Source organism: Meleagris gallopavo, chromosome 1 (assembly GCF_905368555.1).
Source record: "Meleagris gallopavo chromosome 1, MGAL_WU_HG_1.1, whole genome shotgun sequence".
NCBI classification, from domain to species: Eukaryota; Metazoa; Chordata; class Aves; order Galliformes; family Phasianidae; genus Meleagris; species Meleagris gallopavo.
The window spans coordinates 83,885,951-83,905,266 of record NC_139404.1 but is presented as its reverse complement, the minus strand read 5'-3'; the positions used below and the strand labels follow the sequence as shown (position 1 = coordinate 83,905,266).

Here is a 19,316-nt window from a genome sequence, read left to right as displayed (position 1 = left end):
CAATGCCTGGCCTTGTTCCATTTTTCTTATGTAATGTCCAATGTGACACTGAAGTGTGTTGGAGTGTTCCACTTTTGTTTGTTTTATTTCAGTGGCGATTAAGTGCCAGCAACAGAGAGACTTCTACAAAAGGAAGAAGGCAAAGGGACTGTGATAGATGCAGCTCTAATGATGAAGAACCAATTGGGTACGAAGTCATCTCAAAATTATTCTGTTTGTATGTTCTGCAATTAATAACATTTATTGAATATAGGTAGCTTTGGTCTTTAGTTAATTGGGTCATGTGAAAGGTTTTCAAAATTTTGACCGATCTTCAGACGCTTGTGTGTCAGTGATTTATTGATGCTGAATTATGAAACAACCATGTTTTTTTTTTGTCTGCTTAAATACAAGGCTGCAAAATCAGAATGAAAATGCAATATTGGCTGGAGAAATTATTCCATGGAATCTTGAAAGGTGTTTGTTACTTTTTGTAAACTATCATTTTAGCCCTAGGTATTTTAAGGTTTAAGGTTTCCAGATTGTCTTTGGTATGTCATTCTCTGCTCTGCAGCCCACATTCATTATGGAGACTTCATCAACTGTTAAAACAAACAAACAAAAAAACCCAACAGGTATAATGGTAAGTAGGGAAAGGCTGTTATTAAAAACAAAACAACAAAAAAATCCCAACCAAAATTAGAGGCATCTCATCTCTGTTATGTTTAAGACACCTAATTGAATAAAGAACTGCCGAATGTGCTGCTTCTTAATGCTCTGTTGCCAAAAAAAAAAATGTGTTGATTTCTTTGAGATTATGGCAAATTATTTAAAACTACCTTCTGTGAAGCATCAGCTAGATAACTGTTTACCCAAGAAAGTTTAAAACTTCATTGACTATGTAGTTAAATGAAAATGTAGGCTTATATTCACTGGCACTAGCTAGAAAGTATACTGACTTCATGATAAAATTAACTGTGTTCATGGTAGTGAAGCAACCATTATTCCACAGATCATGCAAGTATAAGCAAATAATCCCCATTCTCTGCCTTATTTTCTGACTAGAACTTAACTTGATCATAGTGATTTATTGTCAGTAGAGACTGCTAGAAATGAAGTTTACAGATTATGAGAATGCTTAATGACAGCAAGTGCTTGAAATACTCATTTCAGGGGTTGTGTGACCTATGAAGCATCATCAGTTGGCCCTGTCTTTACATTCAGAATGCTTCAAATTTTGCAGGCTAAAACTGTGTTTGATGTAAATCTTGAATTTATTTTTCCTATTTATTCAGAGAGGTAGCTGTTTAACTTGTTTTGTTACCTCAGGATGCTTCACTGTAACTTCAGCAGAAGTGACTTACACTGAAGTACAAGAACTTAAAAGCTAGATTAATTGCAGTTTCCTGAGTTTTGATTGCTATGAGTGGTTGATGTTTGACATCAGTGATGGAGTAAGGATGAGTGGGAGTGCTTGTCCAGGGGTTGAAGTCTTGAACAGGCAAAAAGCAGACAGCAAAACCAAACAAACAAAAAATAACCAAAAAAACCCAAACAAAACAGCTGAGCTTCTCTCAGGCATTATACATATATACACATACATATATTGAAAGCTTCTCTATATATACATATATATTGAAAACTTCCTTGCAGGAAAGCAGGCTTTTTTTTTTTTTTTTAAACAAGACTGTCCTGTTATTTCAGAGGATTCTGTGTTTCACAGCTTTGATTTGTTGTTGTATGGGGCTGCTGAATCACGGCCTGAACCTCTGATTAATCTCCTGAGGTGAGCAATGAGTCAGCCATGGGAGCGCAGGTGAAGGCAATTCTCCTATGCTGCCGGAAGGGATGGAGCCTGACTCCACCTCTCCTAGACCTGTTTAAGAGCTGACTGCCAGTGGGGAAGGATCTCTCTGGAGATCCGCTCCACTGGAGTCTGTTCTGCAAGCCCAGGATAGGGTGAGTGTCTCTCTTTTCCTACTCCAATATAATAATGACATCAGCCAAGCTCCTGGATATACTATACCATCTGTATATTCATTGATTATACACTATACCATTTGTATATCCATTGATTATACAGTTGTCATGGCAATGACCTTGTCTTGCACATGTTTGAGACATAACAAGCATACTACACAAATTCAGAAAGTGTTTTTCATTGATCTGTTACAAATATCCAACCTGAATTGAGGCCATTCCCTTTGGTCCTGTTGCTAGTTATGTGGGAGAAGAGGCTGACCTCTGCCTCACCACAGCCTCCTTTCAGGTAGTTGTTGAGAATGATAGGGTCTCCTCTGAGCCTCCTCTTCTCCAGACTAAGCAGTCTCACTTCCCTCAGCCACTCCTTGTAAGAGTTTTGATCCAGATCCTTCACCTACTTTGCCCTTCTCTGGATGTGCTCCAGGGCCTCAATGTCTTTTTATAGTGGGGTGCCCAAAACTGATCACAGTACTTGAGCTGCAGCCTCACCAGTGCTGTGTACCCTCCTAGTCCTGCCGGCTATGCTATTTCTGATATGAGCTGGAATGCCCTTGGCCTACTTGGCCATTCCGTCATGCTGCTGGCTTGCATTCAGCTGGCTGTCAACTGATACCCTGTAGATAGGTGGCAGCAGTTACAATTGCCTTTAACCAGTTTCAGATCATTCAAGAAAGGTAGTGATCACAGTCCAGTAATGAAGAAATAGTTCACCCTTTTCCAAGGATCTGGGCTCACTGGAAACTCTCAGAGAAGGCAGTCTCCAAGTGGAGATGCTTCCCTTTTGGCTGCCAGCCCTTAAATAGGGTTAAGGTTGCACAGGTGAATTGCTCGCACTTGTGCTCACGGGGTTGGCCGTGCCCCTTCACCAGGTGCTCAATCATTGGTTCAGACCATGACCTAACAGTTCCTATACCTGCCCTCTGATACTTCTCTTCTGTGTAACTTTCCAGCCTCTCTCCTGCCCTGACCCTGTAGTGTTGCATGGAGGGATGCTGTGACCAAAGCATAGAACCTGGCACTTGGTCTTGTTGGAGCTCATATGAGTGGCATCAGTCTTTCCAGTTCCTTCTGTATGGCTTCCGTACAGGCAGATCAATGCTTCCTTCCAACTTGGTGTAATATGCAAACTTGGTGAGGGTGTACTCAGTCCCTTCACGCACTTCATCAATGAAGATATTAAACAGAACCAGCCCCAATACTGTCCTCTGGAGAATAGCACTTGTGACTGGTTGCTAGCTGGATTTAACTCCATTCACCACCGCTGTCCAGCTGTTTTGTTTTTTTTTTTTTTACCCAGACTCTTGTTTAAGCCATGAGCTGCCAGCTTCTCTGGGAGAATACTGTGGGAGACAGTGCTAAAGGCTTTACTGAAGTCTAGGTAGACTACATCTGCAGCCTTTCCCTCATCCACTAGACAAGTCACCTGTTCATAAAAGGAAATGAGATCGATCAAGCAGAACCTGCCTTTCATGAATCTGTGCTGGTCGGGCCTGGTACCCTAGTTGTCCAACACATGCTGTGTGATTGCACTCAATGTGATACCTGCTCCATGACCTCCCCTCATAGTGAGTGTCAAGCATGCTAAGAATCTTCCTAATGCAAAAGACTCTCTCTTCTTCCTAATGAGGACTCTCATTTATGTTGAAAAGTAGGAAATAAGTCTTAATAACAAACTCTTAGCTCTTATTGTGTTTTTTTGTTTGTTTGTTTTCTTTTAAGTATAATCATCTTCACTGATGGGAGCTAATATTAAATATTTAAGGAGTTGTATTTCCTCTAAGGTATTACTCGAGCATTGTTAGTGACTCCCTAATTTTAGTCAGAAAGGACTAGCTGAGTGCATTAGCACAAACTCACATTTGCTCATGGCCTAATTAAAATTCTGAATTGCAAAATTTGGTAGCTTGTTGCTTCTGTCCCTCCTACTGCGAGAAAAGGCCATGAGGGTTGGAAGCTGTGTTGTAAACCACCATTTTCTACATTTGAACACCTCAGCTCAGGATTTTGTGAAATGTTAATCTCAGGTGATTTGTTCATGATACCTAGACAGGGTTTGAGGGGAGGTTAGTTCATTAGTCCTCCTCATATTCTGGTGGTCTCTTACATGTTGCTGCGATTGTGTTAAAACAGATTAGGACTGTCACTTGATATTAGCATCTTGCAAAAAGGTAGTAATCATATTTATGTAGCCGATCTATTGATGTTTTGCATTCCACTTTTTTTTTTTTTTTTCCAGGAAGGGGATGATCTGGTTTTTAGGTTAACCATCACTGCCTGGAAATGGAGCCTAGAGGCATCCATTTGTCTCAGCTGTATACTCTTTTGTTGTCCAAGAGGAAAATAAAAACAAATTTAAAAATCTAACAACAAAAGACTAAACAGAATGCTGTTTTGAAGTTCTAGTTTCTGGTCCTGGTCCTGGTCTGTTTTTTTTCAGGGGAAGGGTAGGAGCAGTACTTTCATAAGGTGTGATTCTTTCAACTTGATATTTTAAACGTTAATTATAATATGTATCACAGCTGAATCAAGTACTACCCTGAGACAGTCATTTACATACTGTTTCCCCTTGCCTTGATGTAATCATCCAAGTAGTTGTAACTTTCAGGACCAGCAAAGCAACATTCATTTTTGCTGTTAAAACATTGACTTGTAATGAAGTGATGAAATATCAAGGCCTTGAAGTAGGAGGGCAAGGACAACACACAGAAGTTTTCTTTGAATAATGTAGTTGTTGAATATGGCAGTGAATTTTCCATTAATCACTGATATTTGATTTATTCTTTGAGGCTCTTTAAGGGCCAAGGACCATGTGGGCTGGGTACAACTGCAGAAGCTCAGATGGATGAATACACAGCAAGGTTGTCAAGTGGTTTTGTTCTGTAAACTCAGCTATTACAGGACTTGAAGGGGAACCTTCACATGGCATGTGGCAAGCCACTGTTAAAATATTTATTTGTACAGAATTTGGGCTTATGAGTAGAAGAATGTAGACATTGTAGATAATTGTCTAGGCAATTGCCGTTAATTTACTCAAAAAAGAAGTCAGTAACTTCCAGGTCTGATTTTGATCTCTCTCTAATACAAATTTGGACAAACTAGAACCAGTGGTATATACTAATTATATACATATATAATCATTGAGATAGGAGCTGATTCTAGGAGCCCAATTCCTTAGCGCAGTAGAGGTCAGACATTTTCTATCAGTTGATACAAATAATTAATAGCTTTTGTGCACTTAGTAAAGTAAAATGTTGTGGGGCCTTTTTCTTTGCCTGTGAAATGATTTAGGATGCAAGAGGAGCAACTAGCAGCATTTTTCATATTGCCTTTTTCTTTTTCATTATCTTTTAATGTATTCCTTTCTCTTCTGTTGAAGTAGACAAGAGGGGTTAGGATAGGTGTTTGCATTAGAATCAAAAAATATGCTGCTTTGGTTTTCCTTCACAAGATGCCTCCAGTCTTATGTTGCACATGTTCTTTTCTGTGTCTGCCAGTAGAACTTGGCTTTGGTGCGTATTTTGCTTGCTTTTTTTCTGCTTCACATCATTTTTTCTTTTGCAGTTTCTTTCGCATGGTTTGCTTACATTATTCTGCGGGCAGCTTAGCAGTTAAATTATGAATCTGTCCTAATTCTTGTTTACAGAGATGCAAGCTGGCTTAAGTGCAGATGTTTTTCTTAAATTTGTTTTATGCTCAATGACATGATTTTTCAAGAAATATTATCAGGTGCTATTTCGCCTTTAGAAAGGAAAGCTATTGAAAGTGTTTAGCACTGTACAACTCTGAAGATAAGTCACAACCTGCCTGTAGTCAAAAACTGATGCTATATAAGAAGTGATGCTTTAGCCTGACACTATCTTTTTTATAAAGATTTTTTTTTTAAATGTTAAGGCCCATTAAATGAAGGGAACGGTGACCATTAGTGACTTTATACCTAATAACAATCACTGAACCAAATTGCTAAGAGCCTGTCAGGATCTAATCTGATAGGACTGTGAGCAAACGATGTCAGATCTAAGTTTCCAAGATGTCCAAGAGAGCTGGAATCTTTTCAGTTATCTTTACAAGTCCTGATCATACGATTAAACTGAAGACTTGGTGTTCATGTATGGACTAATAATCTTGCTGACTCAGGATAAATTTAGAAAAAAATCATTAGGGTATGTTGTGATCAATAGACACAAATGCAAATCCTGTCATTTTTACAATGTGAAAGAAGTTTAGGTCTGTGAAAATACCCTGTTATCATGATTTTAATCAGGAGAACAGAGGAATGTTCCGTAGAGTAACATTTATATTGTTTCATGGAGCTCTACAGTAATAATTTTAAAATGCTTTTTATTTTTTGTATTGGAAAAATGATTTCAGAATCAGGTGTTCAAATTGCTTCAGTCAGCTGCTGACTGTTTCTGTGTTGTATTTGAAGGAAAGATGCTGTTTGGGCAATTCAGGGTTTTATTTGTAGTTCCAAGTCCTCTTGGAGGAATAGAAGAACTGTCTGGCTTAGTTTTCCATTGCTTATTCTCTTCTGGGACACCAGAATTATTTTCTCAGATTTCTTAGACATATATATTTCTCATCCTTATGTAGCCATTATTTCTAGTATACCTTACAGTTGGACAAGAAAAAAAAAAAAAAAAAAAGACGTATAGATCTGATCACCAAGATTAACGTATCATCTCTGAGCATCTGCGAAGCCCAGAAAAAAAGCTATAACTTCTGATTTGGAATAGACTTCCATAGGAAATATCTCCTGCTTCCTATGCTGAAGACTACTTTGCAGGTTTGGTTTGCTAGGCTGCTATGGTTGGGTTCTATGCTGTTAAACACTGGTGTTATTAAACTTCCCGTAGTCTGGGGAAACTACAGCATTTCACCCTTCCAGAGATAACTGAATATCAGTTATGTTGTTTGCTCCTTGGAAATAGAACAGTGGGACCAGCCATGTATCTTGGTTGCCTTAAGTTGCTCAGACCTATATTTACTTTCCAAGTTTGTCAGTAGGATAAACATGTCTGTAAAGAAAATCTTGAGCCTCACAGTGTAAAACAAATCTTTTTTAGATCTACAGTACTTGAAGTAGGTGCTCAGACTCTGCAAAGGGTTCTTAAAAAGAACAATTCTTGTCTTATATATGAAGAGTATATACAAGTGTATAAAATGTAAAATAGCAGATGCCTACCTGATTTTTCCTGACTGCCTAAAATATTCAGGAGCACTCCTGTGGTTTGGATCAGTCTTTTGATGAGTCCAAAGACTACATACATATGACTTCTCTTTGCCAATAAAAAGCTTATCTCTTGCTTCAGAAACCCTGGGTTGTTTTTCCTACAGTAGTTAGGAGCCATCCTGTACAGAACGAAACACTTCTTTGTTCAGATTCTTAGTATCTGAGTGCTTTAACTTTTTTTTTTTTTTTAATTCTTCAAGTTGAGTCATTAGTATTATTTGAGCAAGTTAAACAACAAGTAAAATATTGGTGCGTTACCAACATTTTTTAATCAGAAATCTGAAACATAACATCATAAGAGCTACTGAATAAAATTAATTATATCTCAGCCAAAGTCTCAGTACTTTTTGGCCGTTTCATTTTCCTCTGGGAAAATTCTAAGGGAATCCTAGAGAGTGAAGGAAGCTGCCTTTGTTTGAGCTAAAATTACTTAGTTTTGAATTGGAATTACTTAAGTTCTGTGTCTGTTGTGTAGGGCAGTTGTCTCCAAAGTGGTTTTCATGCCCACAGGGCAATCCGTTGGCATGCAGGAACAAGTATTGTTTATACCATTAATAAATTTTAAAAAAGGTTGTTGTTTATTTCGTTTTAAAATTTCTATTACTAACATATTAGTACAGTAGTACATCTATGTAATTCACAGTTAAATAAACACTGTGGTTTCTGTATGCTCAAAATACTCTTGCTGATGGGGTATGTGATTATAAAAACATTATACTACTAGTTCAGGAAGTTCATTGGAAGAGCTCTTGATGACAGCAGCTCATTGTGCATTCAGTGATGCAGAGATCTGACTAAAATTGATCAGCAGTCGTAGTTTACATGCAGGTTTTGCAGACTGTGCATAGGAAGCTTATTGACCTTTTTGTTCATTGAGAGGTTGTGTATTAACATGGCAAGTAACAAGGGAAAAGAAATCTCAACATGCAGCAACTCATGCAAGAGTGAAACAGAAGGATTTTGTGAAACACTTCCCTGTTCACATTTCATCAGTGTAGCAGTTCCATATATATAAATATATATATATATATTTAACGTTCAAACATACCTGTTCTTCTGTAATTTTCTTGCCAGTTGATCTGTTTACCACCTGGTACAATATGACTGTTCTGTTGATGAGAATGCAGCTCATCACTGGCACAACAGTTGTTAACCCACTGAGCAATAGCAACCCAGAAATACTGCTGTAGCATGTAAAAGCTATGTGAACAGTAAAACTTTCTATAGCTTAAAAGAAGGTGAGCAATTTAGAATAGGCAAGAAATTGCAAGAGAGAAGGGAGTTCTTACATTGGTAGTCTTATGAGCTTGAGCTTGTATGTGTGCTCTTATAAACAGCCCTGATAAAACAGGTCCAATTCTCACTTGTTTGAAATTGTAGTCAGCAATCTAGGATAAATGCTGATAAATCATCTATGGTATGTAATACTTGTCAGCTTAAAGAAAACTGTTCAAGTTACTGGCCTTGATACATATTTAATTCTTGTTTAAAGACCCTTAACAGGGAGTTTTCATTAACTTAGTAGTTCATAATTGTTTGCTATTTCTGTAGTGAAATTGAAGAAACATCATCAGTTGAAGCTTCAAAACTGTCAACTATATCTTATTTGATTTTATTTTACAGCAATATTGTATTCTGAATTTTGATATGGAAACCAATAGTAACGATCTAAAACAAAATGCCACAATATGAGTGGTTAATGTTGTACCCTGAAAATACTCAAGTGTATACTTTCAGAATAGTTTAGAAGGCCATTATGACTCCACTTCTGACATTTCGCAATAAGAAATAAGTACTGAAATTTCCTTGCCCCTACATGGAAGGTTTACCACTTCATAATCATACACAGATCAATCAGTCATTGATAATAGAAGAAGAAACCCTGAAAAGATATGCTGATAAGAGATGCAGTTATAATTTGTTTCCTACAGAGAGAATTACTTTGTAAATTGCTGGGAAAATGGCGTCAATACTACTGAAGATATAAGATATGATGCAGAGACAGGAAACTCATGGAAAAGCTTTGCTGCATTCGTGTGACTTAACAAGCTCTCAACACCCTATTATTAATTTATTATTATATGCATGGCAGGCAACCCAAAGTTATCTTGACGAATGTCCTGAGGACGAAAATAGGAAGAAAATACACACAAGCACAACCTAAAACTGATGCTAATTTTTCTGATGCTGGCAAGCTGCAGTCAAATCAACCACCCTCATCATCTGTTGCCAGCCTAAAGATATGGCAAATTTTAAACCCTGCTCTCCACAGCCCTTTTCTGTCTAAAAGGTATGTTGTCTTTGCCTTATATCACTAAACAAAATCATTTTGCTTGCAGTTGTTTTTCATGAGAAGGTATTCTATGTTGTATCACAGCTGTCGTGTTCATTTTTATTCACGTTCTTATGTCATCTGACTTGATTGAATTCCATTGCATCTACTTCCTTTTGATAATCTATGAGAGAGATGGTGCCAGGTGCACTGTAATGAGATTTCTGATCAGTTGGCTTGTTGGTGATCCTGTACTGGCAAGATCAGTTCATTCTGTTTCAGTCATTAGACATTCAAAAAATAGTTTGTTTTTTTTTTACTTTTTACTTATTGGGAAAAGGAGAACACATTTGCATTTAATGACCTTCTTTATTGGGCAAGGTTGGGAATGTATTGTCACTGTTTCAGACCAGTTATGAAAATATAAAAACAGGCAGAAAGATCAGAAGAGAAGTATATCAAGTCTAGTATCTCTTTTCCTTAGACAGTGGTCAGTTGCAGCTGTCTAGGAAACATATGGCTAAAGTTAATGTCTTTTTCACTCATGTTTCTCTCTGAGCTTCTGATAATGGACTTCCTTAATTGGAGTTTGCATCCAGACTGTGATATTCTTTTGCATCAGACTTCCATTATATCATATTTATAATAATAAATCATTGCATTTCACCTGTAGGCCTCTGCAACAGCTTGTTCTTAATATAGCCTCCTGATTAAAATTAGGTTTACATCTCAGTGAAGGAAGAGATCTGAGCACTCCCCTCCATGGAGTCTATACTGGAGCGTACTTTGTGAAGACAAGAGAATTACTCAGTAGATACCCAAAAGACAACGTTGTTTGTCATGGCAAAAATATCATGATGATACGTTGTAATCCTAAATAACTTGGAATGGAATTTGTAGAATTTAAATCCTAGTTTGACAGAGAAAAGGGAAATAAGTCAAAGGCTATAAAACAAGCCAGCTTTAGTTGCATAATGTGAAATAATTTGTGCTGCTGCTTATGTTTGTGGTCAAGTGGACAGTTGTGTGTCCATATTTTTAGTTAGCTTATTTTTGTGATTGTCTCTTCTAACACTTAAAAGATTTTTTTCTGAGCCTTGCTTTTGCTGTATTGTACAATGTCACCTGCAGGTTGAGGAAGGGAACAAACTCTAATGCTAACTTCTTGTGCATGTGCTGCTTTTTACCTACTGAATAATTGCTTGGGAGAGTTCAGTTTGTTTTACTGGAGGCTTCTTGTTCACAGGAAAATCAAGATTGCTTGCTCCAGAATTGAGAGAAATGTATACAGCTATTGTTCGAAACTACTTAGAGATAGACATGAGTTATTAAATTTTATTTTACTTTAATGAGGTATTAGGAGCAATGTAGTGTGAATTGTATCTGGTTAAGTTGAAATTATCTCATTGGCCTTTCGCTGTATGGATTCTGACTTGTATATTTTCTGTTTATCTGCTTACTCTGGATTTTAATTTCCATAATGGGATTTTGTTTTATGTCTCTAACTGACATAAGATTGAGAAAAGAGTAATGATGTTCGCTGATTTTGGAGATCATCCAGCCTCTAAGATGCATTAATATAACATGAAACTTCTTTCTCTAGATCTCAGTGTGGTATTTATGATTTACTGTTATATATATATGGCAGGCAACCTCAAGTTATCTTGACGAATGTCCTGAGGACGAGAATTGGAAGGAAATACGTGGACAGTCACATATTAATTGATTCTAATTTATCTGATGCTGAGAAATTACAATTGGGTCAACTAGCTTCATCATCTGTTGCCAGCGCACAAACATGTCAAATATTAAGTTCTCCTCATGAAAGTTCTTTTCTGTCTGAAAGGTATGTTACTCCATGCTGATTTTTTTCAGTCTTCCTGAAATGATACAGCTTCACAATGGAGAAGAACTGCCCTGAAACAATTTTTAATGATATTCCTGCTTTGAAGCATTTCAGTGTTCTTGAATGAAAACTAACATCTACGACAAACCATTTTAACTTTGCATTTATTCTCATTTGTGCTGTATCAGATATTAATGGGCTACTTTTCTCTCGTAGAAGGAATTTCCATTTTTGATAGATCAGTGTTTTTGATTTGTGAGGGTTGCCATGTAATTCAAACATATTTCACTCTTGCTTTGCTGCTGCTTTTAATATGTTCTTCCACAGTTTCAATTAACTTTGCAAAGTTTTGGCAAATTTCTCTTTGTTCATTTCTTTTCTCATTAATCCACCAGGGGTCGCAGTCTCATCAACAGACTGGCACAGTTTAAGGACTGTATGTGTGTATATCTCGTCGCCTAGCATATGTTTTTTTTTTTCTTTCTGATGTTTACGTTGACTGTCATAGCAAAGTTGAAGTGCTATACTAGCAGATAGTTGAATTACACAGTGTTTGTTTCAGTCCAGGATGACATTTGAACTTGGAGTAAGCTCCTGCCTTTTATGACTGTATCTTCCTTTACGGCCTTTGCTCAGTAGCAAAGTATTCACAGAAACAAATAGCAAGAAATCTATGTGGAAAAATAGAATGAGAAGGGAAAAGAAGAACGACTGGTGACTGCAGGAATAATCAACAGTTTCTAGCTATAAGAAATCCTACGCATTCTTGAGAAAATTAAGTCTTACTCTTCATTCTGATAGATGAACTTGATTGAGAACCTGAATTATAGGAATTGCTTTCTCTTTTACTGTTGGGATCTCAGTTACTAGTTAAATTAATCTGACAAAGTTGCAATTTAAATAAGAGAGTTAGAGCACTTCATTAAAGTGTCTGTTAAGTGTCACTCCAGAAGTATGTCATTTGTTGCTAAGACATCTTTTCATAACTTGGGACCGACTAAGTGTTGACGAGTTTGGAATTTTCTGTTGTTATCACTTTGCTGTACAAAATATTTAAAATCTTTAATTTTTAGAATTCTATTTTTCTTCTTGGCATTCTTTTGGACTAAAGGACTTAGTGCATTCGTAGAAAGAAAAGCATAAACTTTTAAATATTATTCTCCAAACCTAGGGAAGCATCTTGTGTAGTTTTTCATGCTCATAATTGAAGGCTGGCTGTTCAGTTTTAGTACAAAGTACAAAAATGGCTTTGAACTCTTCAGGACTGAAATAGCTGATAACTGTTCTGCTCTACATAAACCTGTGAAGAGAATAATGCCCAGTGACAGAAATTCATTAGAGATATACCATTAAAGTTCAGACTTTTTAGATAGGTATGGAACTAGATATATGTTTATATAGATTAAATAAAATCTGTACTTTTAGTTAACATCTTTTTGACTAAAAAGGGTCTATATCAGTTTTTTTTAGTACGTGATTTACTCATCTTATTTTAGATTTGGTGTTGAAGGATTAAATTTCTATCCCACTAATGTGTGAAGTGAAAAACTTGTTACTAGAAAGCAGGAATGTTAGGAGGATTTTGCACCTCTCCCTCCCCCCAACCCTCTCTGGGACCTTGGGGTATTAGTGCAAGTTTTAATAGGTACTACATGGGAAATGGAGAATTTATGATTATTTCCAACAAAGACATAGTTTGATCCTTGTCACCTTTCAGTAGTTAATGTCTGCATTTAGAATACACTTGGCATTGATTCTGTAGAGGCCTTTTCTCTCAGAGCAGATCAAAAGCTCCCCCCTTATGAATATACATATGTGGCCATTTGACATTCTCTGGTTCCATCAAAATAGCTAGAATATGGGCTCATCCTTACTGAAAATTGTTCCTTTGTTGTACTGCGAAAATCACAGATTAAGTCAAAGAATTGTGTGTTATCAAAACAGGGTGGTAATAAGTTAACCTTTTTCAGTCAACTAGAATTTGATGCGAGTTCCCCGTTTCCTTTCTTCCTTTTGATGTTAAAGAATTAGTGGATTTTGCATTGCTTTTTCACTGCAACTAGTGTGAAATGCATTTGTTTAAGTCATGGTCATTATAATGAATTTAAGGTGAGTGTTAAATATAAAGAAACTTAGGGTTGTTGATAGATTTATTTCATAGTTAGTTCTCATGGATGTTGAGAACAACTCAAGTATCATCATTCAAAGCAGTCAGATTAAATAGTAGTTCTGCATACAAGCATATAAATTGAGAGATACATTGGTTCCAAAATAGGTTTTCTGCAGTAAGGTAGCTATTCCATAACTAGAGCTGCCTCATCTATGGAAGACTTTGTCTTTTTCAAATACAGAGAGAATAATATTGCTTCTATGCATTTACACTTTTTGTGCATATGGACACATTTGTGGTTCATCATGAATCAAAAGAGAATTAGTGATTTCTTCATGGTGATTATGTAGCATTCAGCACTGTAATATCAGAGCAGTCCGGACATCTGTGTATCTTCACAGCATTCCCAAAAAGCTGTGATACTGCAGTTTACACATATGGCACTGAAGATTAGGCAGCTGTTCAGAAATGATTTTGACTCTCTAGTTAAAGATGTCAAGAGTATTTTTTCCTGTGTTTCATGATGTTCTTGTCTGAACTCAGCTATTTGTGATTTCAGTTGTTAGGATCATCAGTTAGCTCTTTGCAAATTGGACTGCAAAATTCCAAGTTCAGCACATTATAAAATTATTAACCCAAATCATTTTGTACTAAAGGATATGACAAAAGGAGAAATTGAATGAGTTTTCCAGAGCAGCATTAAAGTGCTTTATCTATGAAATCTTAAATTATTTTCTTACCTTCCAACACTCTCAGCAAATAAAGGAGAGGTCACAAAGGTTAGTTTGCTATTACATTTTCATAAGAGAAGTCTTGTATACTGAATGGAATTAAGTTTCTCTAAGAAAATATAATATGAACATATAATTAAATATGGTATCATAGTGCGTATGCTAGAAACCAAAGTATGGCTATGTAGACTTTTTAAATCTGTGGCTATAGGTATATTATAAAGGTATATTTACAAGGTCCAGACTCAAATGTACGGATGTCATAATGTTCAAGCTACCAGTGCATCCTGAGTAAATTCTCCAGTTTATTAAAAACAAACACAATCAACAGCAAAAACATCAACTGATTACTTTCTTGGATGTTTTTCTTTTTTGAAGGAGATTACAAACTCAGATGAACTCCTGTAGGTTTTCTAGTTCTCCATACTGTAGATTCTGTCTCTTTCTTTTCTGTTTCTTTCTCTTTCACATCCTTTCACCTTCCTTTACTCTCTTTCAAAATTACTGTTTCAGGCTCTTTTGAGCAGGAATTTCTATTTCAAGTCTCTTCTCGTTGCAGGAACTTATCCAGTGGACTCTATTATCAATTCTAAATCTAAATAAAAAATATACTACTTTGCTTCATTCCTACTGCATTCATGACAAAGGCAAGGATACAATCAGCTGACTTCTTCTCTTTTAAAAATTTGTTTTATGTTCTCATGGCAGTCATGCTTTGCTGCAAAATAATATTTCACTGTCTGATGTCAAGCATGTCAGATCTTCATTCCTTGCCTTCATTTCGTTAGTTATGTCAGAGTATCTTAATATTTTCATAATGGGAACTGGATTAGTTTGCATTTCATTTGCCAAGCTCCACGTGCTTGTCAGAGAGGTAAAAGTTTGTCTAACTAACTTGTTTCTGCTGAGATTCTTATTCAGTATTCTTTCAAAATTAAAGATAAGTTTTCATTCATGTTCTTCACAGGTCAGAGCATTGCTTGACAAAGTCAGATGGCAATCTTTCTAAGGAACCAGAAAGAGGTAACGTTGTCTTGACTTTTAGAAGACGAAAGCTGGAGAAGAAAGGTTTGTAGTGAGCAATAATCTAGCATTTAAATATGAATTGCTGGGAGTTTTTTGGGGGTCTTTATTTAGTCTGGTATTATGAGGAGAGCAGAGAAATAAACAAATTGTTTTTTGCATGAATTATATGTTTCCCCATAGCCAAGTTTTTACAAGCATGTTAAAATATATCAAGTAACAATGTCTTTAAATAAGAATTAACCAATGGTGAATCAGATCTGTGAACAAAAGGTAACTGAGAGAAGCCTAACTACACCGTTAAATAATGATTTTATATATTAAAAAAACCTTTTATAGTCAAGAATTGAATATATTAATTCTCAAATTGCGATTCCTACTGAAATTTGTTAAATTTTTGTTTTTTTCTTATTGAAAATAATGAGTTCTCTGCTGATCCTCTAGGGGGAATATGCAATCTTTTGAACACTGTTTAGTAGTATTTGCTGACTTGAGCAAGAATTGCAGAATGTTGCATCCAGCAGAAACGAAGAGAAAATCTGTGGAATATAGAGTGTTAATCCATATGTGGGAATTCTAAATTTAGCTACATCCTCATCAATTCTTGTGGTAACATAGTATACAATGTTAGGGAACATATTCCGGCAACCACATGCAATTGTGAAAGAGAAAAACTATCTTCTGTGGAAGGTGTCTAGTTCCATGCATTTTATATAAAACATAACAAATATGAAGAAATACAACAGTTTTTAAGGATAACCCCTTAAATTACTTATTTTCTGACACAGAAAACAAGAGCTCTGATGAACTGGATAAGAAGAGAAAAAACATGAACACTACCTCTCCTAGTTGGAAGGGATCAAGCTCTTTGGATTCTGAGAAAAGGAAAAGAAGATTTAGTGGCCATATTTCTGATGATTGTAAAGAACACATTCCAGAAAAATTGCTTCTACAGTCTGTAAGTTGTGTTTAATTTTAATGTTTATGCTTGTGTGTATATGTGCCCACACTAAGTGTGCATGAGTGCTTCTGTAGACCAGTAGCAAGATCCAAAATATGAGAGTTGTACCAACCAATATTGTTACAATAAAGGAGTTTAGTGGTGCATCGAGAAGAGTGAATGTAGGTTCTTCTGTTCGCAATATCAGTATATGGTTGTTGTAGCAGAAAGGTCACAAAGGATGAAAGATGACATTTCCTTCAGAGCAGAGCATGGAGGAAAACAAAATTGGAAATAAGAAATCTAGGTACTTATGTTTCTTTCATGGATGGTATAGAACTGATTAGGAAATTTTGGTACAAGACTTGCAAAGTATACCTGGAGTTACTGAAATTTTGTGGATGCCATATTCCTTCTTCCTCCTTTGTCTACCATACCTTTCCCTAAAGTTTTATTCTTTTCAGTTAATAAGATTTGGAGGAAAAAAAAAAAAAAGGAAAAAAGGAGAGGCTGACTGAATCAGTCAAGTAAATGTTATGGTTTCTATTTAAGCTTTTGAATATGATAAAGGTAGATCTGTGACTTTCTGATTAAAAACTTACAGAAGTAGGTAGTTGACCAAAGCACACATTTGCAAAGTAACAAATGTTGCTGTTGCTTGGTCGTTCATCAACAAATTCTGGGAGAGTAACTGAAAATCGGAAATAGTTTCTTGTTCAGTTTGAAGCAGTTTTGAGTAGGCTTTGAACAGGTTGTCTCCCATATCTGTTTGTAGTAAGAAATAGAGGGAGAAAGAAATTACACTGTCTTCAACTCTAACGGCAGTCTCCTTAAGCTATGATTACGTATTTTATGTAGAATGTAGCAAAGTTTCAGTTATTACTAGTCTGAACCAGCGTAGAAAGATTAAGGAATAAATAAACATCCTTTGATTCCTGTTTTCTAGAAAGAGCAAAGATTAAGCTCAACTCGCTCTTCTGGCTGCAGAATTCCCTGTGAGAATGAACAAGATCACAAATCTAACCTGGTGCAGGATTGCTTTGCTCAGACATTGGAGAGAAACTGTAAAGGCACTCCTACCAGTAAGCAATTAAGACCTGTTCACTGCTGTTCAGAGGAGGCTGGCTCTGAGTCTCCTTCCAGAAACTTGTCAGAAAAACAGCTTACCACTAGTGTTTCACCTCGAGTTAGTACCATCAGAAAGGTAAACATGGACACATCACAGTACGTGAACAAGTTGAAGAACAGAATCTGCAGGAGTAATCGGCCACTTGTTTCAGCTGATCCAAGTATGTACTGTAACTGTGTTGCTGAGATTTATTATTGGCATGCTTAGGGACTCATTCATGATTGACTAGTTGAAATATATACAGTCAAAGATTGAGGACACATATTGTGTTGTTCACAATGCATTATGCAGATCAGAGAACAGTGCCCAGTTCAGTCTAGCAGAGTGCAGAGCATTTTGTACTTGATAAACAGAGCTGAGAGCAGGATTTTCAAATTCCAGTCTGTATTCTGCAGCTGGCTTTGAAAATATAGAAAATCAATCTTGGATGTTTTAATAATATTTGAATTGAATTGAGTCAAATACTTTTGTTGTTGTTGAAGCAGATATTTTGTTGCTTGTCTCTTTTGGGAGTCAAGCAGTTTTGAAGAAGAGATACAAAGTGATAGTAAAGATAGAAAACTACTTCTTACAGACACCTTCATACACACAGCCTTTGGCTGGCTGGAATAACATACTTCAGTATTATATACTGGAAGAGAAAGAGCTTTTTGCTCATCTGAAATCTGCAATGAGATATTCTCAAGTCTGGATCTTGTAATAAATGTATATATTTTTTTACTCTTCAGTTGTCCTCTCCAGTGATGATGAAGACAGATCTTCTGAACCAAAGGATGAAGAAGGACTTTCTGAACCAAAATGCATGGAACAACTGCAGGATAGTATTACTGATGTTCAAGAAATAGACCAACAGTCTGATGACCATTTCTCTGAAAAGCTATTGGAAGATAATGTGGAAAGTCACACAGAACAGGTAGTGCAGTTTTTGAGCTATGTATTGTTATGTCAGAGTATTCATTTATTTATTTGCTGTTTATTTTTTCTTGCATGTTGTGGGACAACTGTGAAATGATTAGAGCAGATATGGACTAGTCACAACCAAACAGTAGCTGTAGTACTTTTTTCGTAGTTGTTTCTCTTGTTTTCTGATCCTCTGTTCTAACTTTTGCTGCATGGAGAAATTAAAACAACTCTCTGGACAGCAGAAAGAGGTGAGGTGAAGTTCCATTTCCTATGTGGCTAGCAGTGGAATTTGAATCTAAACCTAACAACAGTTGCCATGTTTTGGACTTAATGAGTCTTGTTTTGCTTTGTTTGACCTGAATTTGGTATATATTTGTAATTTCAAAACAGGCCAGGAGAGTCATCATTCTTTGTCTTACAAATGCATTGTTACTGTAATAAGCATTGAATTGGATCTATACTTTTGATATCAAAAGGAGAGTATTTCCTGTTGCTCCATTGTTTGAGTTTTTGCTTGGATATAGATGGCAAAGAGTCCGGGTTATGTCTTGGCATTTGGAGATCAGAGTAAGATACTATTCAGCCCTCGAGGAGATAGTTGGTAACGACTGTGATAACATGTACTGTTTCTATTATGCAATTTGTGAATAAGTTCTTAAAAACATAAAGAGAATATGTAGGACTACAGAATGGAAAGAACTCATTTAAAGAAGCTCATATACCCCCTCCATTTTTTTCCCTCAGCTTTTAACAAAGTCAGATGAAGATAAATGTCCTTCCAACTTGCCTTCTGGAACCATACATAGTGAACAAATGAAACCAAGATTAGACTTTGAATTTGAAAGCCTGTACATTGGGAATTTTAAATGGTCATCAACAGGTCCTGTTAGGGTAAGTTTGTCTATTATGGTTACATTTGAGAATATTTAAAAAACAAAATTCTGTTTAAATAAAGCCAGTGGAATTTAGTGTGGATGCACTTTTTGATTATCATTACATCAAATTGCTTTGGCTGAAAGATATTTGTATGTTTGGATTGTTGTCAGTAGAAATTTTGTGTAGTTCTAGTTTTCAGAGGTAAAGATTCTGGTAAATGCTGTGGGACAGAAATCATTTTGGGGCAGTTTTTTGTGAATTGTAACAGCAAATAATGGCTGTGGTAGAGTAGAT

The 19,316-nt window shown here is 36.2% G+C and overlaps 1 protein-coding gene across 9 annotated transcripts in view; it reads left to right on the top strand.

Annotated features, from left to right (window-relative positions):
• The window catches only part of SENP7 (SUMO specific peptidase 7), a 41,639-nt gene that overhangs the window by 5,666 nt on the left and 16,657 nt on the right, over positions 1–19,316 (top strand). For 3 of the 9 annotated variants that reach the window (XM_085238753.1, XM_010720386.4, XM_085238761.1), the window contains 8 exons: positions 93–187; positions 9,285–9,482; positions 11,113–11,310; positions 15,119–15,219; positions 15,963–16,132; positions 17,061–17,403; positions 17,972–18,156; positions 18,891–19,037. In XM_085238753.1, coding sequence (XP_085094879.1) covers positions 93–187; positions 9,285–9,482; positions 11,113–11,310; positions 15,119–15,219; positions 15,963–16,132; positions 17,061–17,403; positions 17,972–18,156; positions 18,891–19,037 — 1,437 coding nt within the window. The remainder of the gene's footprint in view (positions 1–92; positions 188–9,284; positions 9,483–11,112; positions 11,311–15,118; positions 15,220–15,962; positions 16,133–17,060; positions 17,404–17,971; positions 18,157–18,890; positions 19,038–19,316) is intronic. The other 6 variants (XM_085238784.1, XM_085238768.1, XM_085238801.1 and 3 more) reach the window with 4 other exon arrangements.